Source organism: Zingiber officinale, chromosome 4A (genome assembly GCF_018446385.1).
Source record: "Zingiber officinale cultivar Zhangliang chromosome 4A, Zo_v1.1, whole genome shotgun sequence".
Taxonomy (NCBI): domain Eukaryota; kingdom Viridiplantae; phylum Streptophyta; class Magnoliopsida; order Zingiberales; family Zingiberaceae; genus Zingiber; species Zingiber officinale.
In genome coordinates this window covers 92,107,044-92,128,347 of record NC_055992.1, presented here as the reverse complement: position 1 = coordinate 92,128,347, position 21,304 = coordinate 92,107,044, and the positions used below count along the sequence as shown (strand labels likewise).

The following is a 21,304-nucleotide window of genomic DNA, read 5'->3' as shown; positions in this document are numbered from 1 at the left end:
TGGGACCTTCGGAAATAGATATGTATCTGTGACTTCTCTTAGACTCGGTGTTGGTCTCGGATTCATACTCTTCCTTGGACTTGGAATCTTCGTTTCTTTCCATAAAGGAAAGATGACTTGAGTGCTTCGGTTCTTTCACATCGGACTCCTTGAAAAATGACTCGTCCCACGTCTCTTGGAGGGCCTTCTTCCTTCTTGCTGATTTTAGTTTTCCCTCCTTCGAATTTGGGCATTCATGTTTGAAATGCCCCTTCTTGTTGCATCCATAACGAATCATTTCTGATTTGTTTTACGTCTGGTTGATTGGTGTCTTCTTGGTGTTCTCTTTTAACTTCTTTCTTGTTAGTAGTTCTTGACCATGTTGACCATCTCTTCTTCATTAGTTGAGTCTCAGTCAAACTCACTTTCTGATTCATTCTTGGTTCTGGTTTTGGTTTCTTTGTTTGATCTTGCATACAGGGCAATTCCTTTCTCGACTTGACTCAAGTTAGACTGTTCGTGTAATTCTAATTCACAAAAAAGTTCGTCTAATTTAAAAATGGAAAGATCTTTTGAAACTTTGTATACATCTATTATTGATACCCACAAAGCGTTTTAGGGGAAGACATTTAGTGTGTACCTTATTGTGTCACAATTTTCTAGGTTGTGTCTAATCAGATGTAGGTCGTTGAGAATATCTTTTAGTCGAGCATGTAGTTGTATGGTCGTCTCTCAGGAAAGCATTTTAATATTGAATAAATAATTTAATAGTAGATCTCTCTTATTTACCTTAGATTCATCGGTTCCTTTGTGTAACTTTACTAGATGGTCCCAAAGTTCTTTTGTGTTTTCGTAGGGCCTGACTCGGTTCAGTTCTTCCATAGTTAGCCTGCATTGGATGGTGTTAATTGCCTTGTAGTTTAATTGTACCTTCTTGAACATCAAGGGAGTCCAGTCTTCTGGTTCTATTGGCTTTCCATCTACTATCGGAGGTGTGTATCCTTTGAGTATGACGAACTAAAGCTCTATGTCCGACTTGAGATAACACTCCTTCCTATTCTTCCATAGTTGAAGTTCTTTCCTTTGAATAATGGAGGGCGGACAGTGTTATACCCTTCTTGGTAGGAATTCGACATTCTTGCAATCAAAGAATTAAAAGAAAAAAAAATTCCATGACTCTTGTCTTGAAATTAGTAGTGCAGGATAAAGAAATAAGTGTACAAAAATCTCTTTGAGGAAAAGAAAAGATTTTTTAAAATTTGCTCAAAAAATGGTTAAGTATTTTCAGAGCGACCTTGCTCTAATACCAATTGAAGGATAAAAAAGAAACGATAAAGGGGGGGTGAATATCACTCGTTAACTTTTTTTCGTATCGATTCGTAAAACAAATATCAAAACAACAACGAAATATAAAAGTAAAAGTAATACAGATAACTCAGTTGGTTACTTGGTTCGAAGCCTATGTCGACTCCTACTCCAAGACCCGAGATCCTTGATTGCGTACAATATGAAAGAAGAAATCCTTTGGAGAGAAGAAATGCGTACAATATGAAAAATATAAGATAGTAACACACTACTATCTTTTGGAAATTAAAACAATGCAAGCTTTAACAAAAGTTATACTGACACTAGATAGAAAATGAAGCTTGGTCGATACTTCTGGATGGATAAGCTTGCTTGTGAAGATGAAACACAAAATAGAAGAATGAATAGGAGCTTTGCACACCGTTGACTTGAAAATTGATAGCTTGCCTCGGACCTCGAGCTCTGCTTATATAAGCCTTTATCGATCACTGATAAACCATTCAGTTGATTGATACGTTTGGTAGAGTGAGCCTCCTATCGGTCGACTGAACTTCCTATCGGTCGACTGAACTATTTTGCCTCCTTTGTCGAGATATGATCTTCTCACAATTATGAGCAATTAATGTTCGATCAATTGATCCCCTTGATCGGTCAACCGATCAGTGCAATTTTTCTATTCGCCGAGATTCTCCATCAATGAGCCTTTAATTATATTTAATGTTCGGTCGATCGATCCCTATGTTCGGTCAACTGATCAGACTGGCTTCCAACTTTGGTTTTAATCGATCTGATTTGTGCTATGTCAACTTGGTTCGATTGACTGATTAGTCAAAATAGCTGATCTCTATTTTGTATCAACCTGGTTCGATCGACTAATCCCTGGGTTCGGACGACTGATCTAGTCGGTTCCTGTAAAATAGTGTTAAACATAATATTCTTACAAAAAAAAGCTAGGACAGTAATATAAGATGCATGAGTAGTAAATGACAACAAAACTATCTTGATCTCAACTTGGAAACCTTCTCGATTTCTTCAGTTGGATTAACAACCTATGGTTTATTCCTTTCTGAAATAGGACCTCATTATTGCTCATCTCCAGTTACTTACCTCAACCTACCTACTAAACATTAGTCCTCTATACATATTTGGACTTTGTCGCTTTGCATCGAATCGACTCACCAGGACTTCCTCTCGATCTTCAGTCATCCATACCTATCGAGCTTCCCTGCCAAGTGTCGGATTCTCTCGACCCACTTGGGCTTCTGCATAGCTTCCATAATCTGCTAAGACTTTCTCAGTCGAGTAAACATCCTGCACACTTAGTTAACTTGTTAGATCACAACAAGATTTAACTTGAACCTTTAACAATATCAAAACTCAGGTTCGATTACGGTGCACCCTACACCAACATTGATCACCTCAGCTTGCAGAAGGATGAGATGGCGACCTCTGATTGGTTGGTGCATGGCAACATCTAAGCGTTTGGAAGGGATCCAGCGCCTGGGATGGGATAAACTAACTATGATAAAGCTTCACCGAGGTGCAACCACGTCAGTGATCTAGGCATCCAAAAGGGATCTAGGCACCTAGAATGCCTTATAAAAGACGACTTCGACCAACCGCTCAAAACACTCATCTGCTACACTAAACGACTCTTGTGTTGCTCTGAAAGTCTACTACAATGCTAAAGTACTGCTTTGACAACTATGATCAATTTTACACTTCACTCTTGTTGTCGATATCTTTAAATTTCTATACTTGTTATTCAGACTCGATTTTTTTTTGTACTTAAACGATTATTTAGTAGATTATCCAATGAAAGTGATCAATAATTATGAACAAAAAATTAGCATTGCATGCTATCAAATTTTTAAAAATTAAAAATTGATGTGTATTATTCATCCTCATTAGTGGAGTACCAATCCTACAACAATTAGTTGTCTAGTATAAGAGCTATAATAATAATGTGAAATAAAACATCTGTTCAGACATCAATGTCTTTCACTATTATTATTATTATTATTATTATTATTATTATTATTATTATTATTATTAGAAGGTCATTTATATAAATTTGGGCTGTTTTCTTTTACTTTGTCCAAATAAAGTTACCTCAAAAATGGAGGAAGCCACCAAGGTCGGTGCCACGTCAGTGCACCAACCAATCTGGAACGCTCCGCACCGCATCCAACCCTACTTTAACCTAAGGCACCGGCTCAAATATGCAAAGATAGAAAAGAGAGAGAACAAGAAGGCGTTGGTTTGAAGCCAAAGGAGAGGGAGCGAGGAACGAATCGTCAGAGATGGCGGTGAACCCTCAGCTGTTCCCCAACGGGATGCCCGTGCCGTTCGTCGGCGAGATGTTCGTGCTAGCCAGGGATGGCGTCGAGTTCGAGATCGACAAGATCCCCGGGTCCGTCCCCTTTCCTTGGTCCCTGATTCCGCTCTTGGGTTAATCTTTCTCTTTGTTTTTTTTATGTTGATTATTTTACCTAGCAGGGATCTCTTTTGAGACTGATTCCGGTTTGGATGATCCCTTGTACTTGCGATGCGAATTTTGAGCAATTAGATATTACAGCGACGTTAATAATTGAAATTTATCGTTCAGATGATCACAATCTTATTACGGTGACCATATTGAACTTTCGTGTATCTTCAGAAAGAGGATTAATTCATTTGACATGTGGATTGTTGGAAAAATAGAGCGCCTGTGAAACTGATGATCTTTGTTGCCATTATTGACTTTACTCTAGATTGGATTACTGCGAATCAACATAGGTCCAGTCTATGATCCATGAGATGGTTTCAATTTCTTAATATCTGATCCAAACAAAATGCAGATTGAAAAATCAGGATATTTTCCAACAACCAAAAATAGGTTAACGGACGCTTATTTGCTACTAAGAACATTCTCATCAGAAAAACGAATGAGAGATTACATGTCATTAACAAACCATACAAGGAATTTGGAATTTTCGTCACGGAATACAGTTCTTTCAACCAAAGTTTTGCTTTGCTGGTCATGTATGCTTTCAATCCCTTTTTATAGTATCTGTGGATGTTTTTTCAGAGTGATGAGATGAAAATCAAACAATTCTCGTTTCTTATAGAAATGTTAATTGATGAAATGTAGAGTCTCCAATAGAAGTGTTATCTAAATCTGTATCCTATCAAAAGGTTTCTGTTGAGTGCTATCTTATGTTTATCTAAAGTAATGGTTGTTCATGTCTACTTGTTCTATACTAAGCAAAAGATGTAAAGTTGAAATATTTAATACAATAAGTGTATTATATTCATCAATCTATTTCAATGTTACTGTGAATTATTACTGCTAGTTAATGAATGTTGGTAATCACTTGTCTTTGCGCCAATCCATGTGTTTAGAAATATGATGTTGGTTGACACTAACCAACGTAATCTGCCTCCAATTCATTATAAAACTATAGCAAGCATGTAGCACTGCCTATTTTGTGTTATTCAATTACACAACGATGCAGTGTCATCAAATTGTTTTTTGACATTCTATAATAATTTTCAGAGAAGGCCATGTGAAATCAAGGGGGACTATTTACTTGTCAAACATAAGAATGGTGTTTGTTGCAAAGAAACCTGTTGGACACGTTTTCGCTTTCGACATGCCTCTGGTATGTGATCCATATATTAATTTATACTATTTGATACATTTGGTCCATGAGCACTGCATTTTTGGAATTCATATTTACTTGGCAGATGTGGACGACACTCTCTGCTAAGCTACAAATTTGATGGCCTTATATATATATATATATATATATATATATATATATATATATAGTCATCGTGCACACGCATTGCATGTGTAATATAATGCATGAATGCACATAAATTAGTACTAGACCCATAAATTGGACTTTTAAGGGTGCGTTAGGCCTATGTAGTAGTGCAACGCAAGGGCGACGTTCGAGAATCCTAGCAGCAAGCTACTGTAATGGACTCTCTCTCATAAAAAAATTAATTTAATTTTTTATATCAGATATTAAATTAATAAGAATAAATACTACACTTGATCCTAGCTAAAAGGCTGAGAAAGTTATGTTTTCTAACGTTGTCGGTCCAAGGTATTTATAGAAGTCTCTCTGCTCGCGGTGTTATCAATCTTAAGATGTGAGACTAAAGATAACCATAACAATTTATATTTTTTATATAAAAAACAACCAGAGAAAGTTGCTAATAAGTTTTAAAATTATTTTTAAAAGAAAAAAGAACATTAACATAATTTTATTTTGGGCTTCACGAAAATTAGTTAGTAAAGGTCGAGATTTTTAATGCAAACTTATCTTCCAGCATTCAAAGTTAATTCTGGGCCCTGTAATACATAATTTCATGTTGCATTGGCAAGAAGTATACACTGTGCAACCAATTTAATTTGCAAGTACCTCATGCTACAACTGGATTTTTTTTTTTCACTCTACTTATTCAAACATTTAACATGTACCTGATAGGGACAAGATCCCAAATAATTGGCCATGTTTGGCAACCAGGAGCCATATGGCACATATGGAATGTATCTGACAGGTCCACTCTGAAATACGTCTATAGAGTCAAACTGCCACTTTTGATTTCTAACTTCAATCCCCCATAGTCATATCTAGTTGCCTTCATATGTTGCAGCATGCATAGAATCTTTTTGTTTAAGTATTTACTGCTTTGCCCCATTAGCATCTCTAAATACATTCTTGTTTATTACGCCCATGTAAGAATATATCTTCCCTTCTTTTGCAGCTCTTTGTCCATGGAGAAAAGTTCAACCAGCCAATATTTCACTGTAATAACATATCAGGATCCGTGGAACCTGTAAGTACACTACAGGAGTAAACATTGATTTTTAAATATCTTTTAAAGTATTGTTTTTATTTGATAGCTGTATCATTTCACTTTGGTGTCCCTAATACAGGTGGTTCCAGAGGGCCAGCACAGTGCGCTCTACTCAGCGCACAAATTCAAAATCTTGTTCAAGGAAGGCGGATGTGGAACGTTCGTTCCTCTTTTCTTAAATCTCATTGGATCTGTTAGGCGATACAATCAGCATGCAGCTGCTTATCGTGCTCAAGAAGCTGCAACCCGCATGGATCCACTGCAAGCTGCGCAGACTCCAGTTGATGATATGATGAGACGCGCGTGAGTAGACACTCATCGATAATGTCGAACGTTTGCAATTAGAATGCTGGCATTTGCTACTCTTGTAAGTTTTGTCTGATTTAACATCTCTCTATGCAGGTATGTTGATCCGAATGATCCGACTAAGATCTTCTTACAGCAGCCTACTCCTGAATCTCAACTGAGGAGGAGAACATATCATCCTAACCCAGCCGAGAGCATGTACTGAGTAAGATGCCAAGCCATTGTCGTATAATAACAAGATGTTTTTGTGGTTCTTGTAATTGTGATTCTCTGGACATAGATGTTTTGAACCTGATGCGTTAAGAAACGTTTATGGAGTCCATGTCTGTATAAGTTTGATGTTCATATACGGTCGTTAATTTGTGGAATATATATCAGTTGGTTTGTAAAAGTGGGACTTGGTGCTTATTGTCACACTCCGAAGGTAAAATTATCCGACGAAAATCAGACAGTATCTTTTCTATAACAGTAACAAATGAAACCAGTATACATTGCTAAAAGATTACTCACAAGCTATCAACAGTTCACATGGTTGAAATATACACAATCACGCAGTTATATATATAGTCCACACAACTAGAACAAAATGAACATAATCACGCAGTTATATAATAAGCAGTACATATAGCTGTATTAAAAATACAACGGAACACATAAGGAAAATATAAAAATAATACAATTAACTGTGAGTTGACCTGACTTGACACAACAAGTACATAATCGAATAAAAGGACACAAGTCCAAAAGTACATAATATAAATACAAAACCAATAATGCGAGTGGAAGCAATAACGTTAGAAGTCGCTCGATGTGACTTGTGACTAGTGGATAAGATCTCCAGGTGACTCCATAAATCTTGTACCTACTACTTGGTGAAAGAAAATCAGTTCATAGGGTGGTGAGTTTTGGGACTCAACGGGTAATAGAAAAATAGTGCTTGAACATAATAAAAAACTAGAGATACAAAAATATACAATCTGATAGGGAAGATAACAGATAACATCATGATATCTTAATAAATGTTCATATCTGAAACCATATCCTAGGCTAGTAATAGAATATCAGGAGTAGTACAGATCTACTACAGTACTGTTCATAACTACAAGGGTAACATGTGAGGTATATACATATTACCAATAAGTACGTTAGTGTCTAAACACATACACAGGTATATATCTCAACATCTGTAAGCATATCAACATAAGCAACAACAACATAAACAAGTATAACAACAAAAGCGTATTCACGGATGGTCACCGCGCCCACCTCTCTGCACCACGATCCCTGTATGGTCAAAAGTCCGGATAAATGACAACTGTACAACACTCCAACCACCACTACTCTCGAGTGACAGAGTGGATATGCGCATAATAGCTAACTAGCTACGTAGCAACGGAGCTCCCTACTGCTCGCATCTCCAGCCGCCACTACCCATGAGTTATCGAGTGGGAGTAGTACAGGACAAGCGGCACACTTCAGCTACCACTACCCATGAGTGGCCGAGTGTGCAGCCCTGGTCAACGACCTTCTCAACCATGAGGAAGATATGATCGCCGATATGCGTGCAATGACATGATGCATAAGATGCAACTATCATCAGATATATATATATATATAAACAGAAATCAGGTATGCTACAGAAGCCAGCATGCTCAATCAGATACATGAATAAACGACAGTTTAAGCAAGTAAGCATAGTATTTAGTATCTGCTAAATATCATAGATGACAATGAGAGACTGTATAAACATCAAATCGATAATCCAAAAATCGAGTGGATAAGTATCAAGCTCAGGAAAAATACGAGTGAAGTCAAAGTAAATACAACAACTATCCAAATATATAGCTCATGCACTAAGGTCAAAGTACTAAAGAGACAAAGCAGAAAGTACCCACCTTTATATGTCGGCCAAGCTAAACAATCCCACGTCGAAATTCTTGTCTCAAATTAAAGTCCTGCGATGTGTAATTTAGCTATTTACATATGCAACAATTAGCTAAATCTCAACCCAAACTAATTAGGGAAATCCCTAATCGAATAATCCATGACTCCTTTTATCTTTCCAATCATAATCTATAATCCATTAATCCATCAAATATAACTTAATCAATTTATACAGTCCATTATACCATCTACTAAATATCATGAATTAACCCCACATAATTCATCCACCTCAATTAATCCAACCCACAGTCATTCCAACTCACATCACACTATACACATCCAATGTAAACATGAAATCAACTTCCAAAACTCACCCTAATACGAAGCCTCCCCTATGGATGCATGGCTGGGGAAAGTGGCTGCCGAAAATGATGGACGGGACTGTGGATCACTGGTGAACAGTGCTGGCCGAAGCTACAAGAACCAACCAAACATCAAATCTCTAAATCCCAATAAACAGAATAGAAAACCGATCACTACAAACCCAATACCTTGCAAGGCTCAACCCCAATCCATATTCGCAACCTCCTCTTCAACGAAATCATCTTGCTACTATGGTGGTGGATCGGACAGAGGAGAATGGCGACGACATTAGGGCACGGCTCGATGATACATTAGAGAAGACAGAGGAGGAGATCAAAGGATCAGTAGCAGGTCTACGTCGGCGAGGAAAAGGTTCTGCAAATTCAATGAATAGGAGGCGGCGATTAGGGGTGGAATCGGGTAGGGACCCGTCCCATAACCATCTTACCCAATCCCCGCCCCGATAAAAATTGGGAATCAATTTTTCTCCCGGCCCCGTACCCGACAAGTGTCGGGATCCGAATGTTCGGGATCCCGAATGTCGGGATCCGAATGTTCGGGATCCCGAATGTCGGGATCCCGTCGGGTAGGGAGATGATATCCTGAATGTTCAAATATTTTCATTATATAGAGAGAGACATCATGAAACCATCCGTCTTCAATTTTGCTTTCTTGACGTTGCAATCCAATAGATCCTACTCTTCCAGTCAATCGCCGCCACCATCCTAAATTACTGGAAAGAGGCCTCCTCACCAAAAAGAAGTACATTGGCGTGAAGATCTCCATCCTGCAATACTCGAACAAAAGACAGTGCCAATGCATAAGATTTAATAATTTGTCACAAAGAAAAAAATGCATAAAATAATAAGTAGTTTTGGCTAAGCTGGTTGGCATCAACACTACTCATCATATGCAATATATATATTTTGCAGCATGATAAGTTTTATTTATCTTCCTGCTGCCACAAGTCCCTCAGCTGCCTTTTCAAGGAATGATGAAACTCTGTTGCTTCCTGCCGGGGAAATTCTGACAAATTCCAATGCCTTAACCTGCAAAGTAGGATGACGTCTACTGTAATAAAACACAATTTGAAATGAAACAAAACCTAGAAAATAGAAAATATTGTACCATAGTTCTCGTAATAAATCGGCCAAAAGCTGTCAAACAGAAGCTAGTTATCAAAAATCGACTTGTATCCAGAGGCAAATACCAAGGTACAGGAGAATCGGATGCGAGATCCTTCTCCCATATAACCTAAAAGGGGGTCGTTAGGGTGGCGGTTCCACCTTTTTGCCAAAAGGGAACATGATGAGTATACAAATGATGGCCAACAGGGTTATACAGATTACGGATATAAGAAGCCACATTTGTTATTTACCTCAAACCCTACAAGCTTCAAAGCATCAAGACATTGTCTTGTAGTTCTAACATCAGGAAGTACATTACCAAGTTCGATTTCAGCCTTGGCTTTTTTGTGGCTTTCATTACTTGGATTGTAATGGTTAGTCATGCACCACTCATATGCGGCAAAATACTGACCAGACTTTAACACTCGGTAGATCTCCTTGTAGCAGCCAACCTTGTTAAATCAAATTGAAAACCATTCATAAGTCATAAGAATGTCTACAAAAATGAGAGAAGTAGATAGAACTACATACCACATCTGGAGCATGGCAAGTTGCTTCAATTGCATAGACTGCATCAAACGTGTCATCAGAAAATGACATTTTCATGAAGTCAGCCTGCACTTCACATGAAGTCAGCCTGTACTTCACAAGAAACAATAAATACAAAGAAATAGCCTCAAAAGTCAAAACTTGGATGGGTTTAATCCACAAGCTAATGCATGTATAGAAAAACAATGTATCAGATGACAGATATGACAACATGTGATAACATATTAACATCATGTTCACCACATTAAAAGCTCATGTAAATGAACAAAGTAGTCTAATATATGTGTAAATGAACAAAGTAGTCTAATATATATATGAAGAGAAATGTTAATGAAATAATTGAAGTTTGTCAAAGTTACACAGCTAGAATAAACTTTAAAGGTTGTTTTTTCTTGAAAGTTTCCCAAATGGTTGAGTCAGATCCTAGTAATATTCTTCATTTTAAGTATAATTTTGAGAATATATTCCATAAAAAGAAAGGTCAAGATTTGTGTATCCACTTCAAAAGATAATATTTCCCATCACTTAGAATCAACTTCAAATGATTGCCCATGATTAATTTGGCAATAAAGAAAAACTACAAAGTAAACAGAATTCCTTTAGTACACTGACATCCTGCATAGACAAATAGAGGATTAGCAACAAAAAGAGAATAAGCTTAAAATGCAGAGTCTTAAAGATACAATGGAGATAGCAACACTACAACAGTCAGAAATAAAAAGATACATATGTTCATAAATGACTAGTAACTTGATTATGAAAATGTCAGTAGATAACTAAGTAGATGTCTTAAAGATCATCATTCACAAAACACTAGTACTGATGATATTCATATTCTTCAATATCTGCCTTTATCTGGTAAGCAGGAGCATCCACAATTAAGCAATGAGAGTACCTACAAACAACAAATATCATATAAGCATAATCTATAGTCTATAGTCTATACCAAGATAAACAAGTAAATATTGACTTACTTGTGACCACTTCTTCACAATCCTTATAAAAGTTGAATTCGTCTTCTGTCGACTCCTTGTATAAGTTAATTTCTTCACCTCTAAGCCAGTCACTAGTGCACACTAGTGCCTCCACCATTTTGGGATGTAATGATGCCCTAAATGGATCTACAACCCTCCTCCCAAGGCTAAAAGCATTCTCACTAGCAACAATAGATGAAGGGATTGAAAAAAATATCCTTGGCAATCTTAGACAAGACTAGAAATGTCGTTGTATTTCCTTTCCACCATTCCAAAATATCAAAGCTTGAGCTCCATTTTACAAAAGGATCCGAGAAGTACTTGTCCATCTCATTGGTTATTTTTGCTTGCTTTTAAGCTTTTCTTAGTTGAGTCATTTTCAGATGATAGTTTAGTTTAATGGGATCATTCTTATACATTTCCATCAAATCTTTGTCTACATCGCCATCATCAATCCCATTAATATGATCCAAAGGTGAATTCCCTTTATATGCATGATACAACTCCATTAGACAATTCTTTAAACCGTCAACAAAAGATTGTATTTTACTAGCATCCAATTTCATATCTCCCAAATGGATCCCAATCATTTGAAGTTTATAACGAGATCTAGAATGTGACATAGGAAAACCAGCTTGTTCACCTTCTCAAGATTACCCCAATACTTCTTGAACTTACTCTCCATTCTCTTAGCAACTTCTTGTAATGAAGGATCAGTAGTGTCAAGTATTGCCTCATCAATGATCATCCTCATTGCAACTATTTCCTCCCAAATCAAGGGTGATGTAGTTTTCTTGGTAGCACTAAGTTGCAATGTAGTATCATGAAACCTCTTGAGAAAATTCACAAAGACTTGTGCCTTCTCCCAATCTTTTTCCATAGGAGGCCCCACTCACTTTTTCTTCTCCGAACCATCTACCTCTTCAAAGTATTCAACAAATTGAACATTCTCTGCCATCCTACCAAACACTTTTTTAAACTTGTATGCTACAGAAAGCATTGTATAGGTGGAATTCCATCTCGTAGGCACATCCATTGGAACGGTTGACATTTTATCCATCTTCAATAGGATAGCACACTCCCTAAATTGGTCCAATCGTGCGCCAAAAGAGTGAATGTATTTCACACAGTTTCTAATGGACTCAACTGACTCATTAAGAAACTTCAGCCCACTCTTGACAATTAAATTTATAATATGACAACAACATCTCAAATGCAAGTATTTACCATCAAATAATAGAGTCCCCATTTCCTTTAGCCTCTTTCCCATGTACTCCACCACTTTATCATTCGTGCTAGCATTATCAACTGTGATAGTGAAAACTTTATCTATCCCCCAATCACTCAAGCACGTTTCTAAAACTTTGCCAATATCATCTCCTTTGTGAGAGGTAATCTTGGTAAAATTTATTATTTGCTTATGCAACTTCCAATCATTGTCCAAGAAATGAGCTGTGATTATCATGTAATTGATATTCTGAATTGAGGTCCAAGTATCGGTCATGATACTTACCCTTTGATCACCAATGACACTATTTATCTTAGTCACCTCCAGTGCATATAAATCTCATACAAGAGATGCAATTTTCTTTCTGTTGGGAATCTTGAATCGAGGTTGAGCTTCCTTCATCATCTCTACAAACCCTGCCCCTTCCACTACCGTAAATGGCATCTCATCTTTAACAACAAATGCAACAACCTTATCTTCAAGCTTTTTTGGCAAAAGATGTGGGCTGTCAAAGCATTATTCATGGACGACTGTGTTGAGATTGGTTGAGAAGAACCTGACTTCACCGCATTATGAGGATTCTTTTTGCATTTCTTCACATGCCCATCAATGTCATTATTCCCATGTGTTTTGCTATGGGTAGGAACTTCAGCTTTGCAATAATTGCAAATAGCAACAACAACAGTGACCTCATTTTTGTCATTTCTCCTTATAATTTTCTTGACGTGTGACCATACATCCGCTACTTTTTTTCCTTTTGCCTCCAATATCTACTACTTCCTCATGAATGATTGATATTTTGGATGGAGATACTGTGTCAGTGTGAGGTTGAGTGGTGGAAGGAGAGTTACCACTTCCGCTAGATGCATCCATGAATGAACTTATGAACGGCTACAATAATACGAATATCATTCAGAATCAGATAGCACAGTTAGAAATATTCAAATATTACTAAAAAGAGAATGCTAGGGGAGTAAGATTTAAGAAAAATAGCAACGGGGACTTACAGCAGCAAGATTCAAATAGAAGCAATGTTCTAACCTAACATTTCATTTCATAATGAAACATATAGCACCTTTCTTAGAGTTTTTAAAAAGATGACATATTATAAAAGAATTATTTAATTAGGCTCAGATGGTTAATATTTTTCACTAATTAAATGCAACCGTATTTTGAAAAAAAACACATGAAAAAGCTTTTCATAATCTTTGATATTATTTTCAAACTCATGGTATATATAATTTAGAGAAATACCGTTTTTATTCCTCAAGTAGGCCCCAAAAGAAAGTAACAGAAGTTAACAGGTCCGATAACATGAAAATTAGAGAGGTAATTCATATCTTTTGAAGATAAATAAATTATGTCAAATAAATCCTATCTGTTTAATTCCATGGAACTAACCAAACACAGTTTTTTTTTAATTCAATTGAATTTACATGTAAAGTATTTTATCTTGTAATTAAATTTCTTTTACTTGTCTTGGAGGAATAAAAGTAATGGCAACCTTCACAATCACTCACATTTCGTAAGAACTTTTTATTATCTGATAAGATCGAGCAAAACAGATTCACCTCAAAAGAAGAAGAAATAAAAATTCTAGTAAATGTTGGTATGTAAACTTTATTTGCAATGAATTCGAAATTAACAGCTCATAGTTTGTAAACTTTATTTGCAAGGCGAATGAGTAGTTCACGAGGTCTCAATGGAGATCGAGTACATATAAATTAGATAGAAAACTAATGTAGCAATTGCAGCAAAGTTTTGGCAAATACCTTTATAGATCAATGTGGCTCTTTGCTGCCTTGGCTTACTGGCCAGTAGAGCACGAACTAAGGGAGGGAGGGAAACGTCAGCCATGAAGACTGGATACGGGAACAAGGGAGGCAGCGCGGCTTGACTTGTTAAGGGCGCTGTAGCCGAATGGACAGGCGAAAGCAGCGGATCGAAAAGGAGGTGTGGTTGTGTGGGCGAGGGCTAGGGTTCCAGTGGAATAAGTCGGCGAACAGCGAACGACTAAGGGCAAAGGGTGAAGGGCGAGACCGCGAGGGAGAGGGCGAAGGGCAAAGGGCGAAGGGTGAAGTGGTGAATGGTGAACGGCGAACAGCGAAGGGCGAAAGGAGAACAACGTTATTCGTGTGCGGCGTGATTTTTCGGCGTGAACTCACTGAATTGTGAAGTACGGGTACCCTAGTTTTCTTACTTTTCTAATTTTTTTTTTGTGTGTGTGTTTTAAGCCTAATTTTATATATTATTTTTTTAAAGTCTAATTAAAAATTATTATTATTATATTCGGGTCGGGTCGGGAATCTCGTCGGGTAGAACTTGTGGTCCCGATCCTTTTCCCAATTTTGGTCGGGTGGGGAAAAATCCCGACCACTCGGGTCGGGAAACATCGGGTCGGGAAAAATTCGGGACGAGAATGGGTTGGGAGTCGGGAAGGGTCGGGAATTTTGGAAAAAATTCTAGCCCTAGCGGTGATGGACCTCCTTGATGAAACTGTCACTACTCTGCTCAAATCTGCAAATCAGGGGAAAAGTTTACCCTCACCCCCTTCATCAACTCCACCCTCCTGACGACGATGACTCCAAGTGGTGGATGCTTCCCTCTCCACAGATCACATGAGAGACGAGGACTCAGGAAGATGGGTGGCGTCGGGAGTCGAGACATGTGGAGAAGAGATCAGTGAAGACTCCCACTAGGTCGACGGTGTGGCCTCCTACGATGGCTACTACGTTGCCGGTGAGTCTGCGCGAGAAGCCAGCGACGATCGAGTGGCGTCGACGGTGACGTCGAGTGTGGTGTCGGTGGAGACAATGACGGAGGAGAGAACTCAAGAAGAGAGAGGTTTGGCCAAAACATAGGGCATGGTAACTTATACTTATGTTTAAGTCAATCAAACCCTAATTTCATATTCCAATCAACTCACAACTAAAATGGGTATTCCGAATAGCCTTTCTCTAAGTCTAATAGTTTTATCCCCTTAAACGGCTCATACGGACTCCATTTAAATCCCAGAAAATTTCTAAAAAATCTAAAAAAAATTAAATAAGGTTATTTCTCCAATAACACTTATTATTTATTTGTCGGATCTTACATTTTCCCTCACTAAAAAAATTTTATCCCAAAATTTTCTACTCAACTTAGGGATCCTCATCCAAAGGTAACAACCAAACAACATACTCATATACCACACCATCCAGGTATCATGAGCAAATCTCCAACAGAAGGAATAACTCTGTGGGTTATGAGCTCACCCTACTTCCGCTACTCTCACATTGCCATCTAGTCAACTGTGGGTAAATCAACTACCTCCAAAATCCATAACGCATGTTATTAGCAAATTCTCTAACGTCCGTATAGTGCGCTCAGACTGTCCATCTGTCTGAGGATGGAAAGTTATACTAAAACAGAGTTCTATACTCATAGCTTGCTGTAACGCTACTGGAAACATGATACAAATCGTGAATCTCCATCCAAAACAATGGTTATTCAATCCTCTAAAACTGGTCAAGCCGACAATGGTATACAACTAATTCAGTCCTTTCTATGTCAGTATAAGTCATGTACTCATATGTGTCTTCTAAGTTATCTAACCAAACACAAATAACCCAAAGATCGGAATCTCTATGAAATAAAGTAAGTCAGTCCCCTACTGATTGAACTAATAAAAGTAAATAAGTCCTTTACTAACTAAACTAACAAGAATGATTTAGTCCTCTACTAACCAAACCAACAAAATAAATCGATTCTCTACTGACCGAACCAACACGAGTAAATCAATGCTCTACTGACCGAGCCAACATGATATTTAGCAAATACTATCCACTACCCAACTAGTAATAGTAGAAACTAATAGTACTGATGGTATGGTAGAAGAAATCCCATGAGACTGTAATCCCTAATCTCTGGTAGAAACTGATAGACCTAAACAATGGCTGACCCAACACATGTCATATATGCTACAAATCACTAGACAAGTATCAACCAAAGTATATGATAACAGTACACAAACATACCTCCTATATCTTAGAGATGTCATGTCGCTGCTTGATCCCAAAAGTCAAAAAGTCACATCGAGGAGACAAATCACGAAAATCCAAAACACGAAAAAAATAGACCTCATAAACATGTGACTCTGATACCAATAAATTGTCACGCCCTGAGAGTAAGGTTGTCTGACGAAAATCGAACAGCACCTTCCCTGTAACAGTGACAAATGAAACCAGTATACATTGCCATAAGGCTACTCACAAGTTATCAACAACCCACACGGCTGGAACATACACAACTACACAATTATATACACATCCCACACAGTTGGAACAAAAAGAACAAAACCACGCAATTGTATAATAAGTAGTCCACACGGATGCTCTAAAAACACAACAGATAACATAAGCAAAATATAAAAATAATACAACTAACTGCGAGTCGACTCGACTTGACACAACAAGTACATAACCGAATAAAAGGACGCCACAAGTTTGGAAATCAGTGAAGACTACCACTAGGTCGACGGTGTCACCTCCTATGATGGCTGCTACGTTGCCGGTGAGTCTTGCACGAGAAGCCAACAACGATCGAGTGGCGTCGGCGGTGGCGTAGAGTGTGGTGTCGGCGGAGACAATGGCGGAGGAGAGACCTCAAGAAGAGAGAGGTTTGGCCAAAACATAGGGCACGATAACTTATAGTTAGGTTTAAGTCAATCAAACACTAAGTTCATATTACAATCAACTCCCAACTAAAATGGGTATTCCGAATTGCCTTTCTCTAAGTCTAATAGTTTTATCCCCTTGAATGACTCATATGGACTCCGTTTAAATCCCAAAAAATTTATAAAAATTCTAAAAAAAAATCCAATAAGGTTATTTCTCCAATAACACTTACTATTTATTTGCCAGATCTTATATTCTCTGCCACTAATAAAACTTTTGTCCATAAATTTACTGCTCAACTCAGGGATTCTCATCTAAAGGTAACAACCAATCAACATACTCATATACTACTCTATCCAGGTATCATGAGCAAATCTCCAACCGAAGGAATAACTCTGTGGGTTATGAGCTTACCCTGTTTACGCTACTCTCACACTGCCATCTAGTCAACTGTGGGTAAATCAACTACCTCCAAAATCCATAACGCATGTTATCAACAAATTCTCTAATGTCTGTATAGTGCGCTCAGAATGTCCATCTGTCTGAGGATGGAAAGTTATACTAAAACAGAGTTCTATACTCATAGCCTGCTGTAACGCTACTAGAAACACGATACGAATCGTGAATCTCCATCCGATACAATACTCTAAAGTATACCATGAGGTCCGGTAATCTCTCTATAGTATAATTGTACTAATCAATCCCAAGAATCCATCCCACCAATCGACTAAAGATGAGCAAATTTAGTCAACCAATCAACTATTACCCACATCGTATCATATCCTTTACAAATCCTAGGTAATCTTACTACAAAGTCCATCATAACAAGCTCTCATTTCAATTTCAGTATTCGAATGTACTAGAATAATCTTGCTAGTCTCTGATGTTCAGTCTCCACTTTCTGACATACTAGACATCAAGGTACAAAATCCGAAATGCCTTTTTCCATGTCGTTCCACCAATAGGGGCGCTCCAAGTTTCTATACATCGGGTATCATCCGGATGTTTCATAAATCTCGATCGATGTGCTTCCTGTAGTAATTCCTCCCGGACAAGATATGACTCAGGAAGACACGTAATCTTCCACGACAATAATGAATCTCGTATAAATGGTGTCATACCATTTTCAGCATGAAAGTGGTAGCTACTAACTCCAAATCATGAGTCGGATAATTCTTCTCATGATCTTTCAATTGTCGAGAAAAAGAAAAAAAATATGGTACTACTCGACCGTGTTGCTTCAGAACTGCAATTGACACCTAGTACGATACTTCTGTGCAGAGTATAAATCCGTCTACACAAGAAGGTAAAACTAGGACGGATGAAGTTATCAGCTTTTCGTTTCAGCTCCTGAAACTGGTCTCCCAAGCCTCTGTCCAGGAAAATTTTATTCCTTCCCTAGACAGTCCAGTCAACGACATAACAATGCTAGAGAAACCCTCAACTAATCTCCGAAAATATCCAGCCAAACTAAGAAAGTTGTGAGTCTCCTGTATAGACTTCAGCTACTCCCAACTAGTATCAACCTCTATCTACTATAGATCCACTGATATGCCTCTGCTAGAGACAATGTGTCTCCAAAAATCCCACAGATAGCCCAACATACGCATTTACTAAACTTTGCATAGAATTGTTTTCATCGAAACATCTCCAAAAGTATGCGAATATATTGTTCGTGATCCACCTTGGATCAGGTATATATAACAACATTGTCAATGAAGATAATTACAACTAATCGAAAGTCCCTAGGAATACTAGATTCATTGAATCCATGAAGACATCTAAGGCGCTGCAAGTCAAAATGGTAAAACTATGAACTCATAATATAGATACAACGGATATATTCAACCGTAATATCACTGATAACAAGTCTGTAATCTGATCACCAACTACAAATCACCAAATCCATAAATATCAAGACATACTACTTCTCATGTCACTATCAATATCAAACACCAAATAATAGACCACTATGTCAAATATCCACTAATAGAGTATCAGAAAATCCGATATCACAATATTTAGATGTTGTGTAAAAGGATATCCACTAATAAATCATCATAAATCAATATATCATAATATCTGATCTCACAATATCCATCAATCTCAAACCATCCACAACATTAATCAAACCTGATAATTTTCTAATGACCAATTCTCATTATGATATACTATCAAGATGTAGAAATATATCATCATCCTACCTATAATGTTTGACTACTGAAGTCCAAAGGATATCTCTTGACTTCTTGATTAATAATCTACAACTCTCCAAATGGTAGAGATATGGTCAATCCATGAGATGAGTATAAAAACTCTACTAATCCCATCCAAAAATGTCTAAAGAGTATGTCAAATCTCATCCTTTCCAATATTCAAATATCTACAGTAAAGGAATGACAATCTAAAGTTCAAAGGGTCATTCAATCTCCTGACTATGAGTCTACCCATTAGATAATATCACCACAGATCTCATAATCATACCTAAAGAATATCCTCCAATAATTGTCAATAAAAGATCGAATAATCTGATCTAAATTATATATTTCAAGATCTTTAGAAAATGATCACGTGGTCAAGGTCTTGAGCTACTTTTGGAGACAATGATAGTTGAGCCGACTAACCATTGTCTTGCAACACATCATACTATGATTGCTCTACCTAAGATTCAGTAACCTCTAGTGACGAGCAATGCACACAAAGTTAGAGAAGCACTATCAAAAAATAGCTAACTGACATAATTGTCAATCGTTGCTCTGCTCCTCGAAAATCATCATCTGAAACTTCCCCTAACAATCAAATTTAATAGGTGTTATTCAACTAACACCACATTCTCCGCATCATTACGGGTCATATATCTATATGTACCACTAAGGATATCTACCCATATCCGATCGATCCATGAGTCAGGATCTCCCATGGAACAACATTAGGTGAGTTGGGTAACCATCGTCTTATAAATCATTATACCAATATTCCTCCTTTTTCAGATCAAGAAATCCTGACAAGCTATGACGAAGGAGGTAGAGAAATAGTATCTCTCTAGAGCATCTCAAAATCATCAACAAGAGATGCTCTACACCCATAAGTTGTCTTCTGCATTTTCCTTCACGTGGTGCCTGGTCACATAAAGGATAAGCGGCAACCTTTATCTTTGTCGCACCAATACAAATCATATATCTGAATGTACTCTCTAAGTTATACACTCAAGTAATGGTTGTATCTCGTAAGTGTTAAGCAGGTAGCTCTACACTTTTTCATATCTCCATATCGGTAGGGGTGTCTGCCTAAATGTACCTTCTAAGTTATCTAATCGGGTACCTACAGTCCATGGTCAAGTCCCTATGGAATATGACACATCGATCCTCTAAAACTAGTTGAGCCGACAATGATATACGGCTAATTCAGTCATTTCTATGTCAATACAAGTCATGTACTCATATGTGTCTTATAGGTTATCTAACCAAACACAAATAACCCAAAGATTGGAATCTCTATGAAATATAGTAAGTTAGTCCCCTACTGACCGAACTAATAAGAGTAAATCAGTCCTTTACTAACTAAACCAAAAAGAATGATTCAGTCTTCTACTAACCAAACCAACAAAATAAATCAGTCCTATATTAGCAGATACTATCCACTGCCCAACTAGTAATAGCAAAACTAATAGTACTGATGGTATGGTAGAAGAAATCCCATAAGACTGTAATCCCTAATCTCTTGTAGAAACTGATAGAACTAAATAGTGGTTGACCCAACACATGTCATATATGCTACAAATAACTAGACAAGTACCAACTAAAGTGTATGATAACAATACACAAACATACCTCTTATATCTTGGAGATGTCTTGTCGCTGCCTAATCCTAAAACTCAAAATGTCACATCAAGGAGACAAATCACGAAAATCCAAAGCTCGAAAAAAATAAACCTCATAAACATGTGACTCTGATACCAATAAATTGCCACGCCCCGAGAGTAAGGTTGTCCGATGAAAATCGGATAGCACCTCCCCTGTAACAGTGACAAATCAAAACTAGTATACATTATCATAAGGCTACTCACAAGCTATCAACAAC

The 21,304-nt window shown here is 37.5% G+C and overlaps 1 protein-coding gene and 1 pseudogene across 1 annotated transcript; one reads left to right on the top strand and one right to left on the bottom strand.

The window, feature by feature from the left end:
• The first annotated feature begins 3,494 nt into the window (after positions 1 to 3,494).
• On the top strand, positions 3,495 to 6,835 carry LOC121970163 (UPF0664 stress-induced protein C29B12.11c-like). Its single transcript, XM_042520678.1, has 5 exons — positions 3,495 to 3,697; positions 4,823 to 4,928; positions 6,046 to 6,117; positions 6,218 to 6,441; positions 6,541 to 6,835. Exons 1-5 carry the CDS (start codon positions 3,588 to 3,590, stop codon positions 6,647 to 6,649), a joined length of 621 nt encoding a protein of 206 aa, XP_042376612.1. The 5' UTR covers positions 3,495 to 3,587; the 3' UTR covers positions 6,650 to 6,835.
• Positions 5,178 to 5,357, bottom strand: LOC121973889 (annotated as a pseudogene).
• Positions 6,836 to 21,304: the final 14,469 nt, after the last annotated feature.

Bases quoted from the DNA above. Each gene is read 5' to 3' on its own strand.
- LOC121970163 (XM_042520678.1), top strand. From the start codon at position 3,588: ATGGCGGTGAACCCTCAGCTGTTCCCCAACGGGATGCCCGTGCCGTTC. The intron at 3,698-4,822 runs GTCCGTCCCCTT...AATAATTTTCAG, and splicing joins GAGATCGACAAGATCCCCGG to AGAAGGCCATGTGAAATCAA. The intron at 6,118-6,217 runs GTAAGTACACTA...TCCCTAATACAG, and splicing joins TATCAGGATCCGTGGAACCT to GTGGTTCCAGAGGGCCAGCA.